This window comes from Hypanus sabinus, chromosome 10 (assembly GCF_030144855.1).
Source record: "Hypanus sabinus isolate sHypSab1 chromosome 10, sHypSab1.hap1, whole genome shotgun sequence".
Taxonomy (NCBI): Eukaryota; Metazoa; Chordata; class Chondrichthyes; order Myliobatiformes; family Dasyatidae; genus Hypanus; species Hypanus sabinus.
The window spans coordinates 73,228,511-73,250,039 of NC_082715.1; the positions used below are offsets into that span (position 1 = coordinate 73,228,511).

At 41.5% G+C, this 21,529-nt stretch overlaps 1 protein-coding gene across 1 annotated transcript in view; it reads right to left on the reverse strand.

Moving 5' to 3' along the window:
- LOC132401325 (chorion-specific transcription factor GCMa-like) overlaps nucleotides 1-18,382 on the reverse strand; it is a 32,516-nt gene extending 14,134 nt beyond the window's left edge. Inside the window, exons 1-2 of the mRNA XM_059983455.1 lie at nucleotides 18,158-18,382; nucleotides 11,911-12,163 (exon numbers count right to left, since the gene is read on the reverse strand). Of these exons, the coding sequence (XP_059839438.1) occupies nucleotides 11,911-12,163; nucleotides 18,158-18,382 (478 nt within the window). The remainder of the gene's footprint in view (nucleotides 1-11,910; nucleotides 12,164-18,157) is intronic.
- Nucleotides 18,383-21,529: the final 3,147 nt, after the last annotated feature.

The window sequence follows — 21,529 nt, forward strand, 5'->3', positions numbered from 1 at the left end:
ACACGAAGGATCCCAATCATCCTGCTCATGGACTGTTGACCCACTCCCATCAGAGATGAGGCTATGTAACATTCATGTCAGGACCACCAGACTCAAAAACCATTACTTTCCCAAGCAGTAAGGCTGATCAACATCACCACCCACGAACACACCCTTTCCACCTCCAAACACCGCTTTATCTTTTCTGTCAGTTACCTAATGTACAGACACTCCTGTGCCTAGAGTCACTTCATGGACATATAATCAAAGTGTATAAGCTATCTTATATATTAATATTTATTGTGTTTTTACTATTAGTGTGTTCTTTAACTTATCATGTGTTTTTTTTTGTGTGGCAGCAGATCCAGAGTACCAGTTATTTTGTTCTCCTTTACAATTGCGTACTGGAATTAACAATCTTGAATATAGATTGTATCTTGAAATTCATTTTCTTGCAGACATTTACAGGAAAATAAAGAAATTCAATCAAATTTTTTTTCAATGTACATAAACAAAGACTGGCAAACAACCACTGTGAAGAGTTGGAATGTCATGGTGAGGTTGCATAAGACATTGGTGAGGCTGAATTTGGAGTATTGTGAGCAGTTTTGGTCACCGAATTACAGGAAAGATATTAATAAGGTTGAAAGAGTGCAGAGAAGGTTTACAAGGATGTTGCCGGAACTTGAGAAACTGAGTTACAGAGAAAGGTTGAATAGGTTAGGACTTTATTCCCTGGTGTGTAGAAGAATGAGGGGAGATTTGATAAAGGTATATAAAATTATGAGGGATATTGATACAGTGAATGCAAGCAGGCTTTTTCCACTGAGGCTAGGGGAGAAAAAAACCAGAGGACATGGGTTAAGGGTGAAGGGGGGGAAGTTTAAAGGGAACATGGGAGGAGGAGGACTTCTTCACACAGAGAGTGGTGGGAGTATGGAATAAGCTGCCAGATGAAGTGGTAAATGCGGGCTCACTTTTAACATTTAAAAAAAACTTGGACAGGTGCATGGATGAGAGGTGTATGGAGGGATATGGTCCAGGTGCAGGTCAGTGGAACTAGGCAGAAAAATGGTTCACCACAGCCAAGGGCCAGAAGGCCAGTTTCTGTGTTGTAATGTTCTATGGTTCTATAGTGAAAAAGAAAACAAATTATGCAAATATAAATGATCTAATAATTAATAAATAAACAATATTGAGCATGTAAGTTGCGGATTCCTTGAAAGTGAGTCCATTGGTTGTGTAAGCATTTCACTCAAGGCAGAATCAGAATCCGGTTTGTTACCATTAATATATGTCATGAAATGTGTTCTTTGGTGGTAGCAGTGCAGTCTAATACATAAAAATACTCTATAATAACAAATATATACTGTAGATTAAAAAAAAAAGTGCAAAAAGAGAGCAAAAACTGAGGAGATATATATGTGTTCATGGTCCATTCAGAAAACTGATGATAGAGGGGAAGAAACTGTTCCTGAAACTCTTGAGTGTGTGTCTTCAGGCTCCTGCAATTGAACAGGTTAAATACAAACCTAACAGGTTTAATGTCATGTATAAACTAAGTTTAGAAACATGCAAACATCTAAAATGCACAGACCAAGCTAATTTTAATTTCTGTCATGCTACTGAGCAAGAGGATAGGTCTCCATCCCATTATATTGTGGGTCTCTGGATATAGGGCATTAAAATGTTAAAGGTGGTTATTGTATCACATGCATCAAGGTAGTGATAAATGGTTGGTTTGCCTGCCATTCATACAGATCATTCCATTACACTGGTACATGGCACAACAGAATGCGGAACAAAAAGTTGCAGTTTCAGAGAAAGTGCAGTGTAAGCAGACAATAAGGTGCAAGGCCATGACAAGATAGATTGTGAGGTCGGGAGCCTATCTTATCACACCAGGAGGCCATTCAATAGTCTAATTAAAATGGGATACAAACTGTGCTTGTAAAGACTTAAAATAAAAATAAAGCTTTTTCCTCCTTTTTCAATAGTTATCTATTTTATATATTTCTTATTGTAATTTATAGATTTTATAGTGATATTAAACTTGATTCTGATACCGGTGTTTGGATTTAAGACACAGAGCACTACAGTATAGTGTAGAGCTAGGTCATGCCAATCTTTTAACCTAATCCTGGATCAAACTAACCCTTCCTTCCCAGATAGACTTCCATTTTTCTTTCATCTGCGTCCCCATCTAAGAGTCTCTTAAATATTTCTAACGTATCTGCTCTACGACCAACCCTGGCAAGGCATTCCATGCACACACCAACATGTGTATAAAACCTACCCCTGGCGTCCCCCTATACTTTCCTCCAACCACCTTAAACCCACCTCTCGTAGTAGCCATTTCTGCCGTGGGGAAGGTGGTGCTGGCTGTCCCCTTGAACTATGCCTCTTATCATCTCATTTCATTCCAGTTAAATTGAAGATGCAAGGCAGAATGAGCGAGATTGCAAGAGAGGGTCAATTTCAACACTGTCAGGATGTTTCCAATCAAGATGCCACTTACCTGCAGTCTCTGTCGAGATAATGGTTCAGACTTGTTTGTTTACAGCCATGTTTTTTTGGACAGAGGGGAGCTAGAGCTCAGATTACATAGCATCCATGCCAGAACCACCAAACTCAAAAGCAATTATTTTCCCCAAGTAGGAAGGCTGATCAACATCTCCTCCCATTAATTCCACCACTAGGTTATTTCCTGTCAGTCACCTTATGTACAGACTTGTGTAGCTTTATAGATACACAATCAATTCATGCTTATATGCTATCTTATGTACTTATATTTATTGTGATTTTGTTATATTATCATTTTCTTTATCTTTTGTGTGTTTTATTGTGCTACATTACATCGAGAGTAGCAATTATTTTGTTCTCCGTTACACTGGTGTACAGGGAATTATGTTAAACAACCTTGAATCTTGAACTCAGGATGTGGAAGAGATAGAAGTCAGGCCTCCTCTCTGTGTTCAAAATCCAGCAATGTGGTCTGATGAAGGGTATTCAGAATCCAGCCCTCCATTCCATGCTCGAAGGCCAACGATTGAGCGGGTGATAAAGGACGTGCATGGACATCAGGCTGTCCCAAGTCAGCGAGTCTTGGAAGTGAACATCTGGGCGAGCAGGAGGCAGTCAGTGCACCCAGAATTTGAATCTAGAGTTTGGTGTCCTGTCATTGGCTAATCTGGGGATCGATACTGAAGATTGAAGCCCAAAGATCGATTGGAAGTCCAAAATTAGACTTCCAATGGCCAAAACCTGGAGACGGGATTGGAGGCCTATCCTGGAGTTGGAGAACTGTCCAGGTGTCTGTGTGTCTGTGGTGGGGGGGGGGGGGGGGAGATGAGGGAGGAAAGGGACTTACATTTCAGTTGTTGTGCATTTGTTTGTTGTGCTCTGTTTTCTCATGTTCTATAGATGTGGGGTGGAGAGTATACTGGCTGGTTGCATCACGGCCTGGTATGGGAACCTTTGAATAGTAAAGCCTGCAAAAAGTAGTGAATACAGTCCAGTCCTTCATGAGTAAAGCCCTCCCAACCATTGAGCGTTATCACAGGAAAGCAACATCATCTAGGACCCCCACCATCCAGGCTATGCTCCATTCTTGCTGCTGCTGCCATTGGGAGGGAGGTACAGGAGACTCGGGTCCTACACCACCAGATTCAGGAACAGTTCAGCCATCATGCTCTAGAACCAAAGGGGACAACTTCACTCACCCCAAAATTGAACTGATTCTATGACTTAAGGGCTCACTTGTATGGAGTCTAAATCTCATTCTCAATATTTATTGCGTATGTATTATTTTCTTATTTTGTATATTTGTACATTTTGTTGTCTTTCACACACTGGGTGCTTGTCAGTCTCTGTCATGTGTGGTTTTTCATTAATTCTATTGTGTGTTTTCTATTTACTATAAATGCCTGCAAGAAAATGAATCTCAGGGTTGTATATGGTGATATATACATACTTTGAACTTTGAAATTAATCTGGATCTGAATGGAGGAGGAAAAGAATGTAACATGAGAAACTTGAACTTGAGTGGAATGAGAGAAGGGAAATGGCCCCAGCAATGAAGACAATATCAAGGCAAAGAATCTTGTGAACAATTGCTTCTGGAGAAGACTGACAAGAAAAGAATGATTTATCAATGACAAGTTTTGCTGTCAGATTCAAAGTGAGCAACTATGATGCAACACATCACAGATTTTATCTGCACATATTTTAGTTTCTTGTCAAATGTAAAATATGGAGTAAGAGCTGGAGGAAGGATGGGAGGGTATCAGTGCAGGTAGCACAAAGCTTTACAGCACCAGCTGTAAGATTTGGGTTCAATTCCTGTCACTGCCCATAAGGAGTTTGTTCTTTCCATTACCACGCAAGTTTCCTCCAGTTGCTCTGGTTCCCTCCCACATGTACAAGTTAGGCTTAGGAAGTTGTGGCTATGCTATGTTGGCGCTGGAAGGGTGGCTACACCTGAGAGCTGCCACCGCACGTTGCTGACACAAGCAACATATTTCATTTTATGTTTTGTGTTTTTAATGTACATGTGACAAATAAAACTAATCTTTCTATTTAACTGAATAATTATTCATGGATCCACAGACTCCAGAACATTGCATGCTATTCTTCCTTTGCACTATTTAATTTTTAAATTATAATTAGTAATTTTTATGGCTTTACTCTACAGTAACCACAAAACAATATTCTATCCTATGTCAGTCTGTGATAATAAACCTGATTCTGAATCATTAAGTAGATCTGTTGTAAAGTAGATTATGTGTGTACACAGCAACATATTCACCATTGATCACAGCTCCAATGACTCCTTTGGCTAAGATATTCTCCATTAAATTTTGAGCTTTTTAATCAAGGCAAAGTGCTCTGCATGTCACAATAATATTCAAAGCTTCATTCATCCTTAAAACCATAAGATAAGGGAGCAGAATTAGGTCATTTGGCCCATTGAGTCTGCTCCGCCATGTCTGATTTATTATCCCTCTCAACCCCTTGACAGTGGCAGGATTCAGCTGTCTATATACATCTACATCACCAAGGAGAGGACAATTATAAAGCATATTATTTCTCTAGAACCTGTTGGTTTGGTAATTTTTTTTAATATAATGTCATACAGAATGGGAACAGGCCCAATGATCAACCACCCACTTACAGTAATCCCACATTCATCTTATATCACTGCCTCACAGCTCTCCCCAGCATCTTCAAGGTGGCATCCCTCACCATCAGGGGCATGCTCTGTTCTTCTTACTACCCTAAAGGAGCTGTGGACCCACACAATGATTCAGAAACACTCTCTTCCTCTCTGCCATCAGATTTCTGAATGGTCCATGAATGCCTTTTTTTTTACACCATATGGCTGGCATCATAGCATCACAGTTAAATTAACGCTTTATAATCAGGGTTCGATTTCCACTGCCATCCCGTAGGAGTTTGTACATTCTCCCTGCGATAATGTGCGTTTCCTCCAGATTCTGCAGTTTCCTCCCACGTTCTAAAGATGTACGGGTTAAGATTGGAAAGCTGCAGCCAGGCTATGTTGGCACCAGAATCATGGCAACACTGTAGGCTGCTACTACGTTTTGCAGTACGTCTCGATGCACATGTGACAAATAAAGCTATTCTTTAAACTTTACCTTTCATCATTATTTATTTTGTAATTTATAGTAAATAGTGCACTGATGCAGCAAAACAATAAATTCCCTATCATACAAGTCAGTGATAATAAACCCCATTCTGATTCTACATTCTCTTCAACACCCCCAGATCCTACCTCCCACCTACACACAGGAAGCAATACACAGGTGCTAACTGACCCCTCAACCGGCATACCTTTGTGATTTGGAGGAAACAGAACCAGCTAGAGGAACCCCTGTGATCACAGGAAGTGCAGGCAAACTCCACAACAACAACCTCAAGGTCAGGATTGAGCCTGGGTCTTTAATGCTGTGAGGCAGTAGTTCTACTATCTGTGCCACCATGTCACCCAATAAATAATCAGAACCAAAATTCACCGACATATATTGTGAAATTTGTTGTTTTGCGGCAGCAGTTCAGTGTATGTTAATAAGTTATGTGCACACTCATTGACACAGTAAATGAGTTGGTCCATGGCCCCCTTTACTGCCACAATAAGGCCACACTCTGGTTAGAGAAGCAACACCATATATTCTCTCTGGGTAGCTTTCAACCTGACAGCATGAACTTCAATTTTGCTGATTTCAAGTAATTTCTTGCCCCGGCCTCTTCTTCCTTTTTCTAATCTGCATTCTGGCACCCCTCTAAGCCCTTTTCCTCACCTGCCTATCACCTCCCTCCGGTGCCTTCACTTCACTTTCTCTCCCATGGACTACTGTCCTCTTCCAGTAGACTCCTTCTCCTTCTGCATTTCACCTGCCCAGCTTCTCACTTCAGCCCTCACCTTCACACACCCACCTAGTGTCACCTATCACCTGCCAGCTAGTACTCCTTCCCCTCCTCCAATCAATACCCAGGATCACAAGTGGCTGCAGAGATTGTAGATCCTCTCCAGTATGGGAGCAACTCTCCTCACCATTGAAGACTTCTTCAAAAGAGAGTGCCTCAGGAAGGTGGCATCCATCATTAAGGACCCTCACAATAGACAATAGGTGCAGAAGTAGATCATTCGGCCCCTCGAGTCTGCACCGCCATTCTGAGATCATGGCTGATCATTCACTATCAATATCCAGTCCCTGCCTTGTCCCCATATCCCTTGATTCCCCTATCCATCAGATATCTATCTAGCACCATCCAGGATGTGCCCTCCATTGCTACAGGAGCCTAAAGACACACACTCAGCGTTTTAAAAACAGCTTCTTCCCCTCTGCCATCATATTTCTGCAAAGTCCACAAATCCATAAACACTACCTTTCGCACTATTTACTTTGTCTTTTTATTGCCATTTGTCATTAATTTTCTAGCACTCTACTGCTGCCATAAAACAACAAATTTCATGATATACATTAGTGATAATAAACCCGATTCTGATTCTCCCATCGGCCAAAAAATTACAAAAGTTTGAAAGCACGTACCATCAGGGTCAAGGACAGCTTCTATCCCACTGTTGTAACACTATTAGATAGTTCCCTAATACAATAAATTGGATTCTTGACCTCACAATCTACCTCGTCATGATCTTGCACCTTATTGTGTACCTGCACTGCACTCTGGAGTTGTAACACTTTATTCTACATTATATTGTTGTTTTACCTTGTACTACCTCAGTGCAATAGGTAATGAATTGATCTGTATGAAGAGAATGGAAGACAAGTTTTTACTGAATCGTGGTACATGTGACAAATAATAATAAACAAATTTTACTGATTTAACATTGAATCTCTGGCTCTCCCAGTACACACAGGCTCTTTAGCCGACTAGTGCACGTGACACCAGGGAGGGGTGGAGGTGTGAGGATGTAAATCTATCATCCACACCTGAATGGTACGATGTAAAAAGGCTGCAGACTCAACACAATGGGACAGGCCTGCGCCATCACTGTGACTACTCTCTCTAACTGTACCTTACTCGTGAGAGTGAGAAGTAGACCATGACAGATTGTAGTGAGACTCAAGTTCTTCACCATGACAATAATAAACCAATTCCAGTTCTGACAAATTACACTGAGTAGTTTATGATCCAAAAGATTTCCATGATTAAATACTGATGCAAATTCCTGCAATGAATCTGAAATTCCTGTGCGAATGTAGCATAACTATTTAGCCATTGCAAGCAACGCCTCAAAACTCAGAAGCTGATAATATTTGCAAAGAGGCTGTTTCTTGCAGTTGGTGTTGATGCTGCATAGCAGCAAATGTTAAAAGGGCAGTATGGTTTCACTTGTTCAGTGCCTTTCAGTTTAATGTTTCAGCATTTTAATTGGCTGCACCAGTGTCTGCTATGGGGGAGCCAATCGGGGTCGGCTACTGCACAGGATCAAAATATGCATATACACATACACACACACCAGAAACATGGTCACTCTTGCTGATCACCCCCAGCACTATCCTCACTGATTTGATTTGACACAAATGACACATTTCATGATATGTTTTGATGTACTGTGACATTCAAAGCTAGTCTTTTAGTCTCTGTCTTTTTTATCATCCTTTCCATTATGGGCTAATGAAGGATTATGGCCTGTGTGGGAAGGAAGGATTAGATTGATCACAAAATAGGTTTAAAGGTTGGCATAGCATTGTGTGCCAAAGAGTCAGTCCAATGTTATACGGTTCTATGTTCTATATTCTAATGGATGGGTATTTCAGAGTGATTAAGTAAAAAAAAAACATTTTTCATTCAAGACTTCAGGATGAAGCCCATTGCATCTGTACAGGTAGAAGATTAATTATTCCATCATACTAATGCCCAAAGGGACAGAAGATCTTCTAATCTTCTTCCTTAATAATTGCCGCCACTGTCCACGTCAGCTTTGGTAGAAATCACAGTTGGGATGAAAAATGATGGGTTAGGACTCTTAACACCATTCATAGATTTAAACTCGCAATGTAAACTGCACTGGAATGCAACTCAGGAAAAAAGCTGTTTCTAAAACACCGAGGGTGCGCATCTTCAGGCTCCTGTACCTCCTGCACGATGGCAGCAATGAGAAGAGGGCATCTCCTGAGTGGTGGAAGAATTCTGAGATAGGTTCATAATCACAGCTCAACTTTCCTATCTTACCAAAGTTCAATGTAAACATATTGTTAAGTACAGATATGTCATATACAAATCTGAGGTTCATTTTCTTGCAGGTGTTCAATGTAAATACCAAGATTCAAAGCAACAAACAAAATAGTAATAATAAATAAATAAATAATATGTATCGAGAACATGACATGGAGAGTCCTTGTAAGTGAGTTCATAGGTTGTGTGAACAGTTCAGTGTTGGGGTGAGTCAAGTTATCTCATCTGGTTCAAGAGCCTGATTGCTGAGGGGTAATAATTATTCATGAACCTGGTGGTGTGGGTCATGAGGCTCCTATACCTCCTTCTTGATGGCAGCAGTGAAAAGAGAGCATGGCCTGGATGGTGGGGGTCCCTGATGACGGAAGCAGCTTTCCTGGGACAGTGCTCCATGTAGATGTGCTCAATGATGAGGAGGGCTTTACCCATGAGGGACTGGTGTGCATCCATTACTTTTTGTAGGCTTTTCTGTTTAAGGACATTGGTGTTTCTATACAAGGTCATGATGCAACCAGTCAATATACTCTCCAGCGCACATTAATAAAAGTTTGTCAAAGGTCATGCCAGTGGGTTTACAGTGGGGATCTCAGGAGGAAGAACAGATCAATCATCTACTTGGCATTTCTCGCTGAATACACATGGACACGCAAATGAACAGGAACAAGGGAAGGTCAACTGGCAACTCCAGCCTGCACCACTTTTCAACATGATCCCAGGTACATGCCCCTGGTCTCACCTCCTGCTCTCTGCTATTTTTGCATGGACTTCAATCCCTGATCTTCCTCTTATAAATACTTCTAGTGGTCTAGTCTCCAAAACTCTCTGAGAAAGAGAGTTCCAGGGTTTTACATCCCCCTTACAAGAAGGCCTTTAAACAAATCTCAGTTTTAAATTATCAAACATTTAAAACTGATACTAGCTCCTTATATTGAAACCATACCCCCCTTCCTGTCCATTTCAAGACCCTTTCCTCGGATTCTATGGCCATAATATTAGCTCTGCTTCTCTACTCACTGAACTATTACCAATAGTTTTAGTAAATGTTTATTAAACTTCCAATACAAAGATGTTATTTCTAGTAAAATACCCACTCCACCATCAGGCTAACTAAACCAGCCATGAATTATTTCCATTAATTCTATTAGCTTTTAGAACATAGAAAATTTTAAGAATACAGAACATTGAACACTGCAGCACCCCTCAACCCACAAACTTTTAACCTACTCTGAGATCAATTTAACCCTTCCCTCCCACATAGCCCCCTATTTTTCTATCATCCATATGCCTAACTATGAGACTCTTTAATGTCCCCTTAATTCTGAAAATAGTTTCACCTCCCTTCATAACGATGAAAATATGGCCTGTAACTCCTTATGGAACATTTTGCAATCAATAAAAATCATGATATTTGTTCACATTCCACAAAACTACAGATTTTTTGGATTCATGAATTGCAGTGTTCATTCCTTTGTAACATCTGATGAAGCCATGCTGTACACTCTATTGCTGAATCTACAATCAGGGACACAAAACTAAACATAATACTGTGTGGTTAGAGAGTCTTAGAATTATATATTAAAGAAACAGGCCCTTCAGCCCAATTGGTTCATGCCGACAATAATATCCCCTCGAAGCTAGTCCCATTTGGCTTCTAAACCTTTCCAACTGTCCTTTGAAAGTCCCATTCACAGTTTCTCCCTTGTATTTACTCTGGTCTGTACCATCAAAAGGCAGTGATGTGCTGATGGAAAGGCTCTGGAACACTCACACAAACATTGGTAAAGGAGATGAACTGACCAGTCTGAACCATTACCAGGAGAAAAAGATTTGGTTTACAACAAACTATATTTTAAAGATTAGCTTTATTTGTCACATATACATGAGAATATCAAAACATATAGTGAAATGTGTCATTTTGTATCAACGACCACGGTTAATTGTGCTGGGCATTCCACAAGTCCCACCACGATTTGACACGAACAACATATTTCACTGTATGTTTCGATATACATGTAACAAATGGAACTAATCTTTAAGACCAAATATCTCTTTTAATCATTAGAATTCTTCCAAGTTTAGCTTTAATTAGAAATTAAAGTATTTGAAATTAATTAACCACAGACTTACAAGTTTATCGCCATTTCCTCTCTGGTTGGTGTAAACCATGGAGGCACAGTGGATAATGCAATGCTCTTTCAGCTCAGGGCATTGAACATTTGGAGTTCAATCCTGACGCCCTCTGTAAGGAACCTCTGTACGTCTTACCCGTGGAATGCGTGGGTTTTCTCTGGGAGCTCCAGTTTCCTCCCACCATATAAAGATGTACCGGGTAAGTTAATTGGTTATTGTAAATTTGCCCATGAATAGGTTAGGGTTAAATCGGGGTTCTCAGGGGTTGCTGTGCAGTACAGCACAAAGGGCCAGGAGGCTCCATTCTGCACTATATCGCTAAATAAAACAAATTAACCAGCAAAGCCCTTACATGAGGAAATCTGCAGATGCTGGAAATTCAAACAACACACAAAAATGCTGGTGGAACACAGCAGGCCAGGCAGCATCTATAAGGAGAAGCACTGTCAAAGTTTCAGGCTGAGACCCTTTTTCAGGACTAACCAAAAGGAAAGATACTAAGAGATTTGAAAGTAGTGGGGGAAGGGGGAAATGTGAAATGATAGGAGAAGACCAGAGGGGGTGGGATGAAGCTAAGAGCTGGAAAAGTGATTGGCGAAAGTGATACAGAACTGGAGAAGGGAAAGGATCACGGGACGGGAGGCCTCGGGAGAAAGAAAGGGGGGGGGGGAAGCACCAGAGGGAGATGGAGAACAGGCAGAGAGAGAGAAAGATAAAAAAAACAAAATATGTCAGGGATTGGGTAAGAAAGGGAGGAGGGGCATTAACAGAAGTTAGAGAAGTCAATGTTCATGCCATCAGGTTGGAGGCTACCCAGCCGGTATACAAGGTGTTGTTCCTCCAGCCTGAGTTTGGATTCATATTGACAGCAGAGGAGGTCATGGATAGATATATCAGAATGGGAATGGGATGTGGAATTAAAATGTGTGGCCACTGGGAGATCCTGCTTTCTCTGGCGGACCGAGCATAAGTGTTCAGCGAAACGGTCTCCCAGTCTGCGCTGGGTCTCACCAGTAAAGCCCTTATTCTGTTCACAGATAACAAAAAGCCCTATGGGCTTTGCAAGGGTTTACTCACTCTGCTGTTTCTGTCGTGCCTTGTCACAGATTGCAGGTCTCTGATACATCTTCTTCCCATCAGGCAGTGAGCAATCATTGGTGCAAACTACTACTCCAAGGCAGGATTTCTTCAGGATGTGGCAGTTGTGATTGTTGGTGTTTCTCATGGCCCATCCACTCTGATGTCTCTGCGCATTTTTATCATCAGCGCTGTAAATAAATTTCACGTAGGAATCCGTCCATTCCTGGAAACTATCCAACTGATGCACATCCTGGAAAGAGAAATCAATCAATAAATAAATAAAAAGTACTGTTGTTGTTTGCATGACTTATGCTTTTATTCTCTTTCACCGTGCGTTGGAGGTTGGTGTCTGGTTTTGATTTAATTGGGTTGTTTCAGGCTTCATGCTTTGTGGCTGTGTGTAAGCAGACAAATCTCAAGGTGGAATAACGTACGTTCTTTGATAATAAATGTACTTCAAATCTTTGAATTTATCTCTGTACTTTAAGCCACATTCTGCAGTAATTCAAACTGCTAAAGCACCTTTCTCTAACGAAAGGATCATAATATTGCTAATTTTGACAAAATAACCCAGACGAGATTTGAATTTTTTTTATATTTAAAGCTAAATTTAAACACAATTTAATTTTATGTTTAACTAAATTAAAATATATATAACAGGCATGGATAACTTCACTCATGAATTCCACAATGTATAGACTCACTTTCAAGGAACTAACATCTCATGTTCTCAGTATTATTTTTTTTAAATAATTTGCACAATTTATCTAACTTTGGATATTGATTGTTTGGCAATCGTTGGTTATGCTTGAAGTACAAAGTAAATATATTATCAAAGAACATGTATGTCACCATATACAACACCAAGATTCAATATCTTGTTGGCATTTACTGTAGAACAATACAATTGAATCAATGAAAAACTACACATAAAGATCAATGAAGATGAAGAAAAACTGAAAATACAAAATAATACATACATAAATAGTAAATAAATAACTGGGAATGAGTATAGTATTAGGAAATACAGTATATCATAAATTATATTGCACTTATTTTCCTGCAAAAGCCTGCAAGAAAATGAATCTCAGCATAGTATATGGTGACATACAATATATATACACTTTGATAATAAATTTGATTTGACATTTACTTTTTTTACTTGACTCATTGAGTTCCTCCAGCATTTTGTTTAATTCTCGAGACCCCAGCATTAACAGCCTCTTGGGTCTCAATCACTATTACTGTGATTGCTTTTACTGTTCTTCACACAATGTTTAAGCTATCAGTCATAAACCCTTGAAGGAATATGGGTGGTAATGTCCTAGACACATCATGGATACAGGTCCCTCCAGAGCATCTGCCTTAGGACATACAAGATTCGTGTGATTATTCTTTGCATGTACATCAAACCATGTGCTGGCCAGCAGTGTAGCGGCTTCAGCATCAGACTTCGAGGCGAGCGGTCCTGGGATTGAATCCTTGCATGCTTTCTATTTATGCTGGATTGAATGTCGAGCTAGTAACTCAGCCTTGTAAATTTTAATGAAACAAGAAATGCTCCCTGATGCACCACAAGACATGTAAAGGAGCAACAACAACATGAAAACATATGATGAAATGCTTCATTTGTGTTATTGAGGTCCACCGTTGCTCAGTGTTGATGATGGATGTTGTATCCTAGCTGTCATGTCAAGGCAGTGCAATATGGAGAGCAAGCAGACTCCCCCTCTCCACACAACTGATGAATCCAATGGAACAGCAGAGGCCAATACAGTGGCATTGCAGGAGTGGCCAGTCAGCATTTAACTCAGCGGAGAACGCCCTTAGGATTGTCAGCTCCAAACTTTACATCAGTGTTTAGCTCCGAAGCCTTCCCCATGAGTAGGTACAGCCACAAAGTAATAGAGATCAGAGTTTTCCTTCTAGGAGCTGCCAACAACGGCTAACAAGCCCGATCTGCCCGAAGTGACCTGTTTTAAGGCACCAGTAGCCTGTCTTTGCCCCTTCTCCTATCAGTAGAGATACACAAGAAAGCCAGGAGCTAGACTTGTTTGTAAGAGGTAATGTTAGACACACACCATTGGGAGCATTTAATAGGAAGTGGGAGCTTGCCCTCACTACCCCAACCCCCAGCTATAACAACCTTAAGAACCATTTGTGTTAACGAATACAACTTGAGGATGTGCTGAGTCCACAAGTGTCACCTCACATTCCGGCAACATGCCCACAAAGTTTGGCAGAACAAAAACAAACCTCATTCCTCCCTCCCACTCACACAAATACACAGACCCCAAGTAAAGCCTCCAGCCGACGAGGATTCAAAGCCTGCAAACAACAGGCGTCAACTTTCCCAGCGGGCTAGCAGAGATTCGTTAACTCATCTCCAGCCAACAGGCCTCGACTTCTAGAACTCTGATTTGACCTCAGACCACAATCCTCTGCATTAATACCAGAATTTTACACTAATCCTAAACTGATCCCACTCCAATCAATTCCCCAACTATACCACTTGTCTGAGAAAGTTAACCTACATGCTTGTCTCGGAAATGTATTGTTTCTGCTGATAGTAAGAGACGATAAGACATAGGAGAAGAATTTTGCCATTCAGCCCATCTAGTCTGTTCCACCATTCCATTGTGGCCAATTTATTATCCCTCTCAAACCCATCCTCTTACCTTTACTCCATAACCTTTGATACCCTGATAAATCACGACGCTATCAATCTCTGCTTTAAATATACTTGATGACTTAACCTTTGTGACAATGAATTTCCACAGGTTCACCACCATCAGGCTAAATAAATTCCTCCTCATCTCTGTTCAAAATGGATGGCCCTCAGAACAGAGTCTGGGCTTTCTGGTCCTAGACTCCCCCATTATAGGAAACATCCTCTCCACATCTGCTCAGTGTAGACCTTTCAATATTCAATAAATTTCAATGAGATTCCTGTTCATTCTTCTAAACTCCGGTGAGTACTGGCCCAAAGCCATCAAACACTGCTCATACACTAACCCTTTAATTCTCAGAATCATTCTTGTGAACCTCCTCATGACCCTCTCCATTGCTAGCACATCTTTTCTTAGATAAGGGGCCCGAAAATGCTCACAATACTCCATGTGGTCTGACCAACGCCTTATAAAGCCTCAGCATTACATCCTTGCTTTTATATTCTTTACCTTTAGAAATTAATGCCAACATTGCATTTGCCTTCCTTCCCACTGAGTCAGCAAGTAAAGTAACTGAGCAATTCGATTTATACAGTCCTTGTAGACTTAGACAAAGTCTCTCACCGCCTTGGCAAAGCAGCCTGCATAATCAAAGTCCCCACCCACCCTGGACATTCTCTCTCCTCCCCCTCCCATCCAGCAGATGGAAAATCCTGAACACCAGGCTCAAGCACAGCTTTAACCCCACTGATACAAGAATGGATCTCTTATACAATAAGATGGACTCAACCTCACAATCTACATCGACATGGCCCCTGCACCTTATTGAGTGCTGGCACTGTACTTTCTCTGTAACTATAACACTTCATATTTAAAGCGGAGGCCATTAGTCTCTTGATTTTAAGGGTGTAAAAAGTTACAGGAAGAAAAACGGAGAATGGGGTTGAGGGGTAAGTAAATCAGCCATGATCAAATGGTGGAGAAGACTGAATGGAGCTAATTCTGCTCCTTCATTTTATGGTATTATTCTTCATTCTGATTTTGCTTTTCCCTTGTGTTACCTTGGTGTACTGATGTGAAATTACCTGCATGGACAGCATGCAAAACAAAGTTTTCACATTACCTAGGTATGTGCAACCAATTACTAGCAAGCAAAGTGCACCACATTCACTGCGTTACTCTCAACTGCTACGTTGGGAGAGTAACGATCAATGTGGGCGTCATGGTAACAGAGAGGTTAGCACAGCGCTATTACAGCTCAAGGCTTTGGAGTTCCAAGTTCACTCCTGGTGGCCTCTGTAAGCAAGTTGGTACACCCCTCTTGTGTACGTGTGGGTTTCCTCCGGGTACTCTGGTTTCCTCCCACAATCCAAAGGCTAGTAGATTAACAGATTAATTGGTTATTCTAAATTATCCTGTGATTAAACTGGGTTAAATTGGAGGCTTGCAGGGTAGTGCTGCTTGAAGGGCCAGAAGGTCTGTGTCTCTAAATAATTAAACATTAAATTTTGCCCCAATACACTCCTTTCCACACTTTTTATATTTGCCTAAAATCCATCCTTCAATGCAGCTCCCATCAGGATTGTTCTGAAGGGGTCCCAAGGAGTGTGTGCAAGTCACTGAGTAAACTCCTATTCTACTGGACCTCCAGGGGCAGACACTGCCCTGCAGGTCTACAATGTACAGGCATTCCTTGCTCGCTGCAATATCACCTCCCTGAACGAGTGCAAACAGATCACCTTCTGCCACTTCTTCATCGGTTTTCTGGCTAATAAGAGGGAGCAATAATTTTAAGGTGATTGGAGGAAAGTATAAAAGGGGATGTCAGAGGCAAGTTCTTTACACAGAGAGTGGTGGATGCGTGGAACTCCCTGCCAGGGGTGACAGGAGAGGCAGACACAGACATATTAGGGAAATTTAAGAATCTCTAAGCTAGGCACACAGATGATAGAGAAATGGAGAGCTTTGTAGGACGGAAGGGTTAGATTGATCTTGGAGAAGGTTAAAAGATCAGCATAAATTCATGGGCTGAAAGGCCTGTATGTGCTACAGTTTTCTATGTTCTACGTCCTTTTCTGGGGAGGCAGTTTAATTCTGCATCACAGACACATTGTTAAATAGGACAACATCAAGCCATCAGAAGCCCAAGTAGATTGTAGGCTTTCTAATAGAGATTGGTAGCAAATCATAAACATTCTGATAAAATGCATTTTTCTTCAGTGATCATTTTGTACAGCTTAAAATCCAATAACAAAATAGTTACTTATTCTTTTATTTTCCTTAATTAAATCTGTGGCATATTAATATAACTCTGCTATGGTCAGTTCCAAGCCTAGCTGCAAAATAGGAGGGTCGGGCATGGGGCTAGCAACACCATCCCCAAAAAATCCAAATCTACAGAAACACCAATTGAAGCTGCAAAGACCTTATCCCTGGGAGACACATGGAGTTGTGTGGTGAAACCAGAAGCCACTGGGCCAATCAACATTCTATTGACCCAGGACAGAGAACTCTGGCAGGCTGCTGTCAGCAACCCATGTCCCAGCAGGGGTGACGGGCTTCGGATATAAATACACTTCCAGGGGCTCTGCAACTCATGTTCTCAATATTATTTTTTCATTCACATCATTTGTCTTCTTTCACACATTGGTTGTCAGTATTGTGTTACTTTATTTTCCTGTAAATGCCTACAAGAAAATGAATCTCAAGCTGGTATATGGTGACATATACATAAATAAATTTACTTTGAACAAAATTAATGTTTGTTTTGTAATCCAACTGATAAATTTCCCCAACTCTATCTATTCTGTGAAGTAAAACTATTTGAAATTTCGAACGGTTATGTTAAACACAGTTTCCAATCAAGTTATGCCGGAAATGGTTCATTTGGAAAATTGGTTTATTATTGTCACGTGTACTGAGGTACAGTGAAAAAAGCATCGTCTTTCATACTGTTCATACAGATCGATTCATTTAAACAATGCAAGGGAAAACAGTAACAGTGGGCAGAATAAAGTGTTACAGTACAGAGAAAGAGCCGTACTGTACAGGTAGACGATAAGATGCAAGGTTATTATGTTACACACAAGAGAGTGTGCAGATGCTGGAAATCCAGAGCAATTCGCACACAAAATGCTGGAGGACCTCGGCAGGTCAGGCAGCATCTTTGGAGGGGAATAAATAGTCGATGTTTCAGGCTTTCCTGATGATAGGTCATAATGAGGTCGGCTGTGAGGTCAAGAATCCATGTTGTACTAGGAAACTGTTCAAGAGTTTGATAACAGTGGGATAGAAGCTGTCCTTCAGCCTGGCGGTAGGTGGTTTCAGGCATTTGTATCTTCCACTTGATGGCAGAGGGAGAAGAGAGAATGTCCGGAGTAAAAGGGGTCTTTACCGAGGCAGCGAGAAGTATAGACCGCGCCCATAGCTAATAAATTCAGATGTTATTAATATATCCTCTAGGTTTATTAGTGTCTGTGACCACTACAGGGCATCTCTGCTGCGCTTTTCTGGGGGATGCACGACGCTCCAGAGAGGAACTGATGTAGTGACCCACTGTGAGAAACCACACTTACCTGAGGCAATTTAGGGTCGTTAATGTCCCATGATATTGTTGATTCGTGCGCGGAGCTGTAGTCGGGATTCGGGAAACAATGTTCCGCACCTTTCAACATCCTCCCGAGGTGCTCGGACAAGCACGAACGAGAATTCTTCCACGTTTTCTTTTCCCCCTCAAAATGAGCCTCTTTCGCAAATCCAGAACCGGTTTCGTTGCGGAACGTGAATTCTCTGCAAAGCATGATAGAAATCAGTGGTGTATCTGCGCCGCTCTGCTGATGGTAACACAAAAGCGCAAAGAAAAATAAACTGAAATAGTTAGAGACAAAAAAAAAGAATCAGTCGCGATCCCACTTTTAGCCAATTCTCCGAGCTGTAATCTTGTCCACCGCTTTTGCTTGGACATCTCACTAAAATTTTCAAAAAGTCAATCAAAACGTGAAGGAAAGCAGTGGCCTTTGGGGGCTCAGGTCAGTTGAGAATGTTTCAACATTACAGCGAACGATTTCTAGAACAGACAAGTGAGAAAATTTTTCTCTTGGGAAACTAACTATCCAAGATTTAGAACCAAACTTTTTTGCTAATTAATTAATTAATTGCGTCCCCAGTTTGACCCACGTAACGACCAGAATAGGAATTATCTCAAACATACAAAAAAGTTACCCACGCACAGGCAGCCCGCTACAAAATGTGATTTACCTGTCCTGTGGCTTGGTTGTAAGTCTGCTCCACAATACATTCGCGTTTTCCAAGAGTCCTGAACCCCTGGAAGTAAGTCAGACTCTCCCCTGTCAGTTCTGCGGAATACCCGTTGAGTCACATTAACCAGCAGGAATGAAGCATATGCAAATAACGTCTGCCGCCTGGCCAATGAGCAACCGACGAAGGTGGGGGGGGGCGAGGTCTTGGAGTGTGAAGTCACTTGAGATCAGGACTCGGAATAACCAGGGTGATTTCAATTAGGGTAAAACCGAACACAGTCGGACGCCTTGTTCAGGTGAGATCGGAGAGGCAGGTTTAATTTTGACACTTTTTCATACGACAGAAGGGGGGCATTTCACACAAAACAGATCAATTGGCCCGTTTTTCACTGTATCTGGATACAAATGGCAGATGGAATTTAATGCGGACAAGTGTGAGATGTTGCACTTTGGACTGACAAACCAGGATAGGACTTAAACAGTGAGCATTAGCACACTGATGAGTGTGTTTGAGCAGAGGGATCTGGGAATACAGATTCATAATTCCTTCAAAGTGGGGTCACAGGTAGATAGGTTGGTAAAGAGAACTTTGGCACATTGGCCTTCATAAATCAAAGTACTGAGTACTGGAATTGGGATGTTATGTTGAAGTTGTATACGACATTGGTGAGGCCTTATTTTGAGTATTGTGTGAAGTTCTGGTCACCTACTTAATCTAGAACCATAGAACACTACAGCACAGTACAGGCCCTTCAGCCCTCCATGTTGTGCCGACCCATATAATCCTCAAAAAAAAGTACTAAACCCACACTACCTATAACCCTCCATTTTTCTTTCATGTCTGTCCAAGAGGCTCTTAAATACCCCTAATGTTTTAGCCTCCACCACCATCCCTGGCAAATCATTCCAGGCACTCACTGCCCTCTGTGTAAAAAAATTACCCCTGATGTCTCTCCTAAACTTCCCTCCTTAATTTTGTACATATGCCCTCTGGTGTTTGCTATTGGTGCCCTGGGAAACAGGTACTGACTATCCACCCTATCTATGCCTCTCATAATCTTGTAGACCTCTATCAAGTCCCCTCTCATGCTTTTACGCTCCAAAGAGAAAAGTCCCAGCTCTGCTAACCTTGCTTCATATGACTTGTTCTCCAATCCAGGCAACATCCTCTGCACCCTCTCCAGAGCTTCCACATCCTTCCTATAATGAGGTGACCAGAATTGAACACAATACTCTCAGACTCTAATACTCACAATACTTGAAAGAAAGATACCAATAAGATTAAAATAATACCGAGAACATTGACGAGGGTGTTGCCTGGACTAGAGGGCTTGTGTTAGAGAAAAGGCTGAATTGGTTATGACTTTATTCCCTGGTGCATAGGAGAATGAGGGGAGATTTAAAAGAGGTATACAAAATTATGAGATGTTTCCATAGGGCAAATGTAAGCAGGCTTTTTCCACTGTGATTGGGTGAGACTAGAACAAGAGGTCATCTGTTAAGGGTGAAAGGTGAAATCTTTAAGGGGAACCTAAGGGGGAACTTCTTCATTTGGGGGGTGGGGGTGAGTGTGGAATGAGCTGGCAGAAGTGTTGGATGTGGTTTTAATTGCAACATTTAAGAGAAGTTTGAATGAAGACATGGATGGAAGGGTACGCTGGGCTATGGCCTGGGTTGATAGGACAAGGCAGAATAATAGTTCAGCATGGACTAGATGGACTGAAAGGCCTCCTTCTGTGCTGTAGTGGTCTACAATTCTATGAGTCCATCCTTTCAGTAACCAGAATCTAAACCCATTCCCAACATATCACCTTGAAATTTTAAATCATTCTAGTGTCTCCAGTTATTTGGAAAGAGTATATTTTCCCCCACGTTCTGTTTTCCGCAGGGATGGCTCCCTACGTGACTCCCTTGTCCATTTGTCCCTCCTCACTGATCTCCCTCCTGACAATTATCCTTGCAAGTGGAACAAGTGCCACATCTGCCCCTACACCTCCTCCCTCACTACCATTCAGAGCCCTAAAGAGTCCTTCCAGGTAAGGCGACACTTCACCAGTAAGTCTTTTGAAGTCATTTACTGTGTTGGTGCTCCCGGTGTGACCTCCTGTATATCGATGAGACTCATCATAGATTGGGGGACTGCTTCACCAAGCATCTATGCTCCATCCGCCAGAACAAGCAGGATCTCCCAGCACCCACCTATTTTAACTCCATTTCCCATTCCCACTCCAATATGTACATCCATGGCTTCCTCCACTGTCATGTGGCCACACTTAGGTTGGAGGAATCTTTTATCTGTTTGGGTAACCTGATGGCATGAGCACTGATGGATTTCTCAAACTTCTAGTAATGCCTCCCACACTCCCTCTTCATTATTTCCCATCCCCTTTTCCCTCTCTCACCTTATCTCCTTGCCTGCCCATCTCCTCCCTCTGGTGCTCCTCCACCCCCCCTTTCTTCCATGCTATTCGTCTCTTTCACCAATCAATTTCCCAGTTCTTTACTTCATCCTTCCCCCTCCATGTTTCACCTATCACCTGGTATGTCTCTCTTCTTTTCCCCCACCTTTTTAAATCTACTTCTCAGCTTTTTCTCTCCAGTCCTGCCAAAGGGTTTTGGCCCGAAACATCGACTGTACTTTTTTCTATAGATGCTGCCTGGCCTGCTGAATTCCTCCAGCATTTTGTG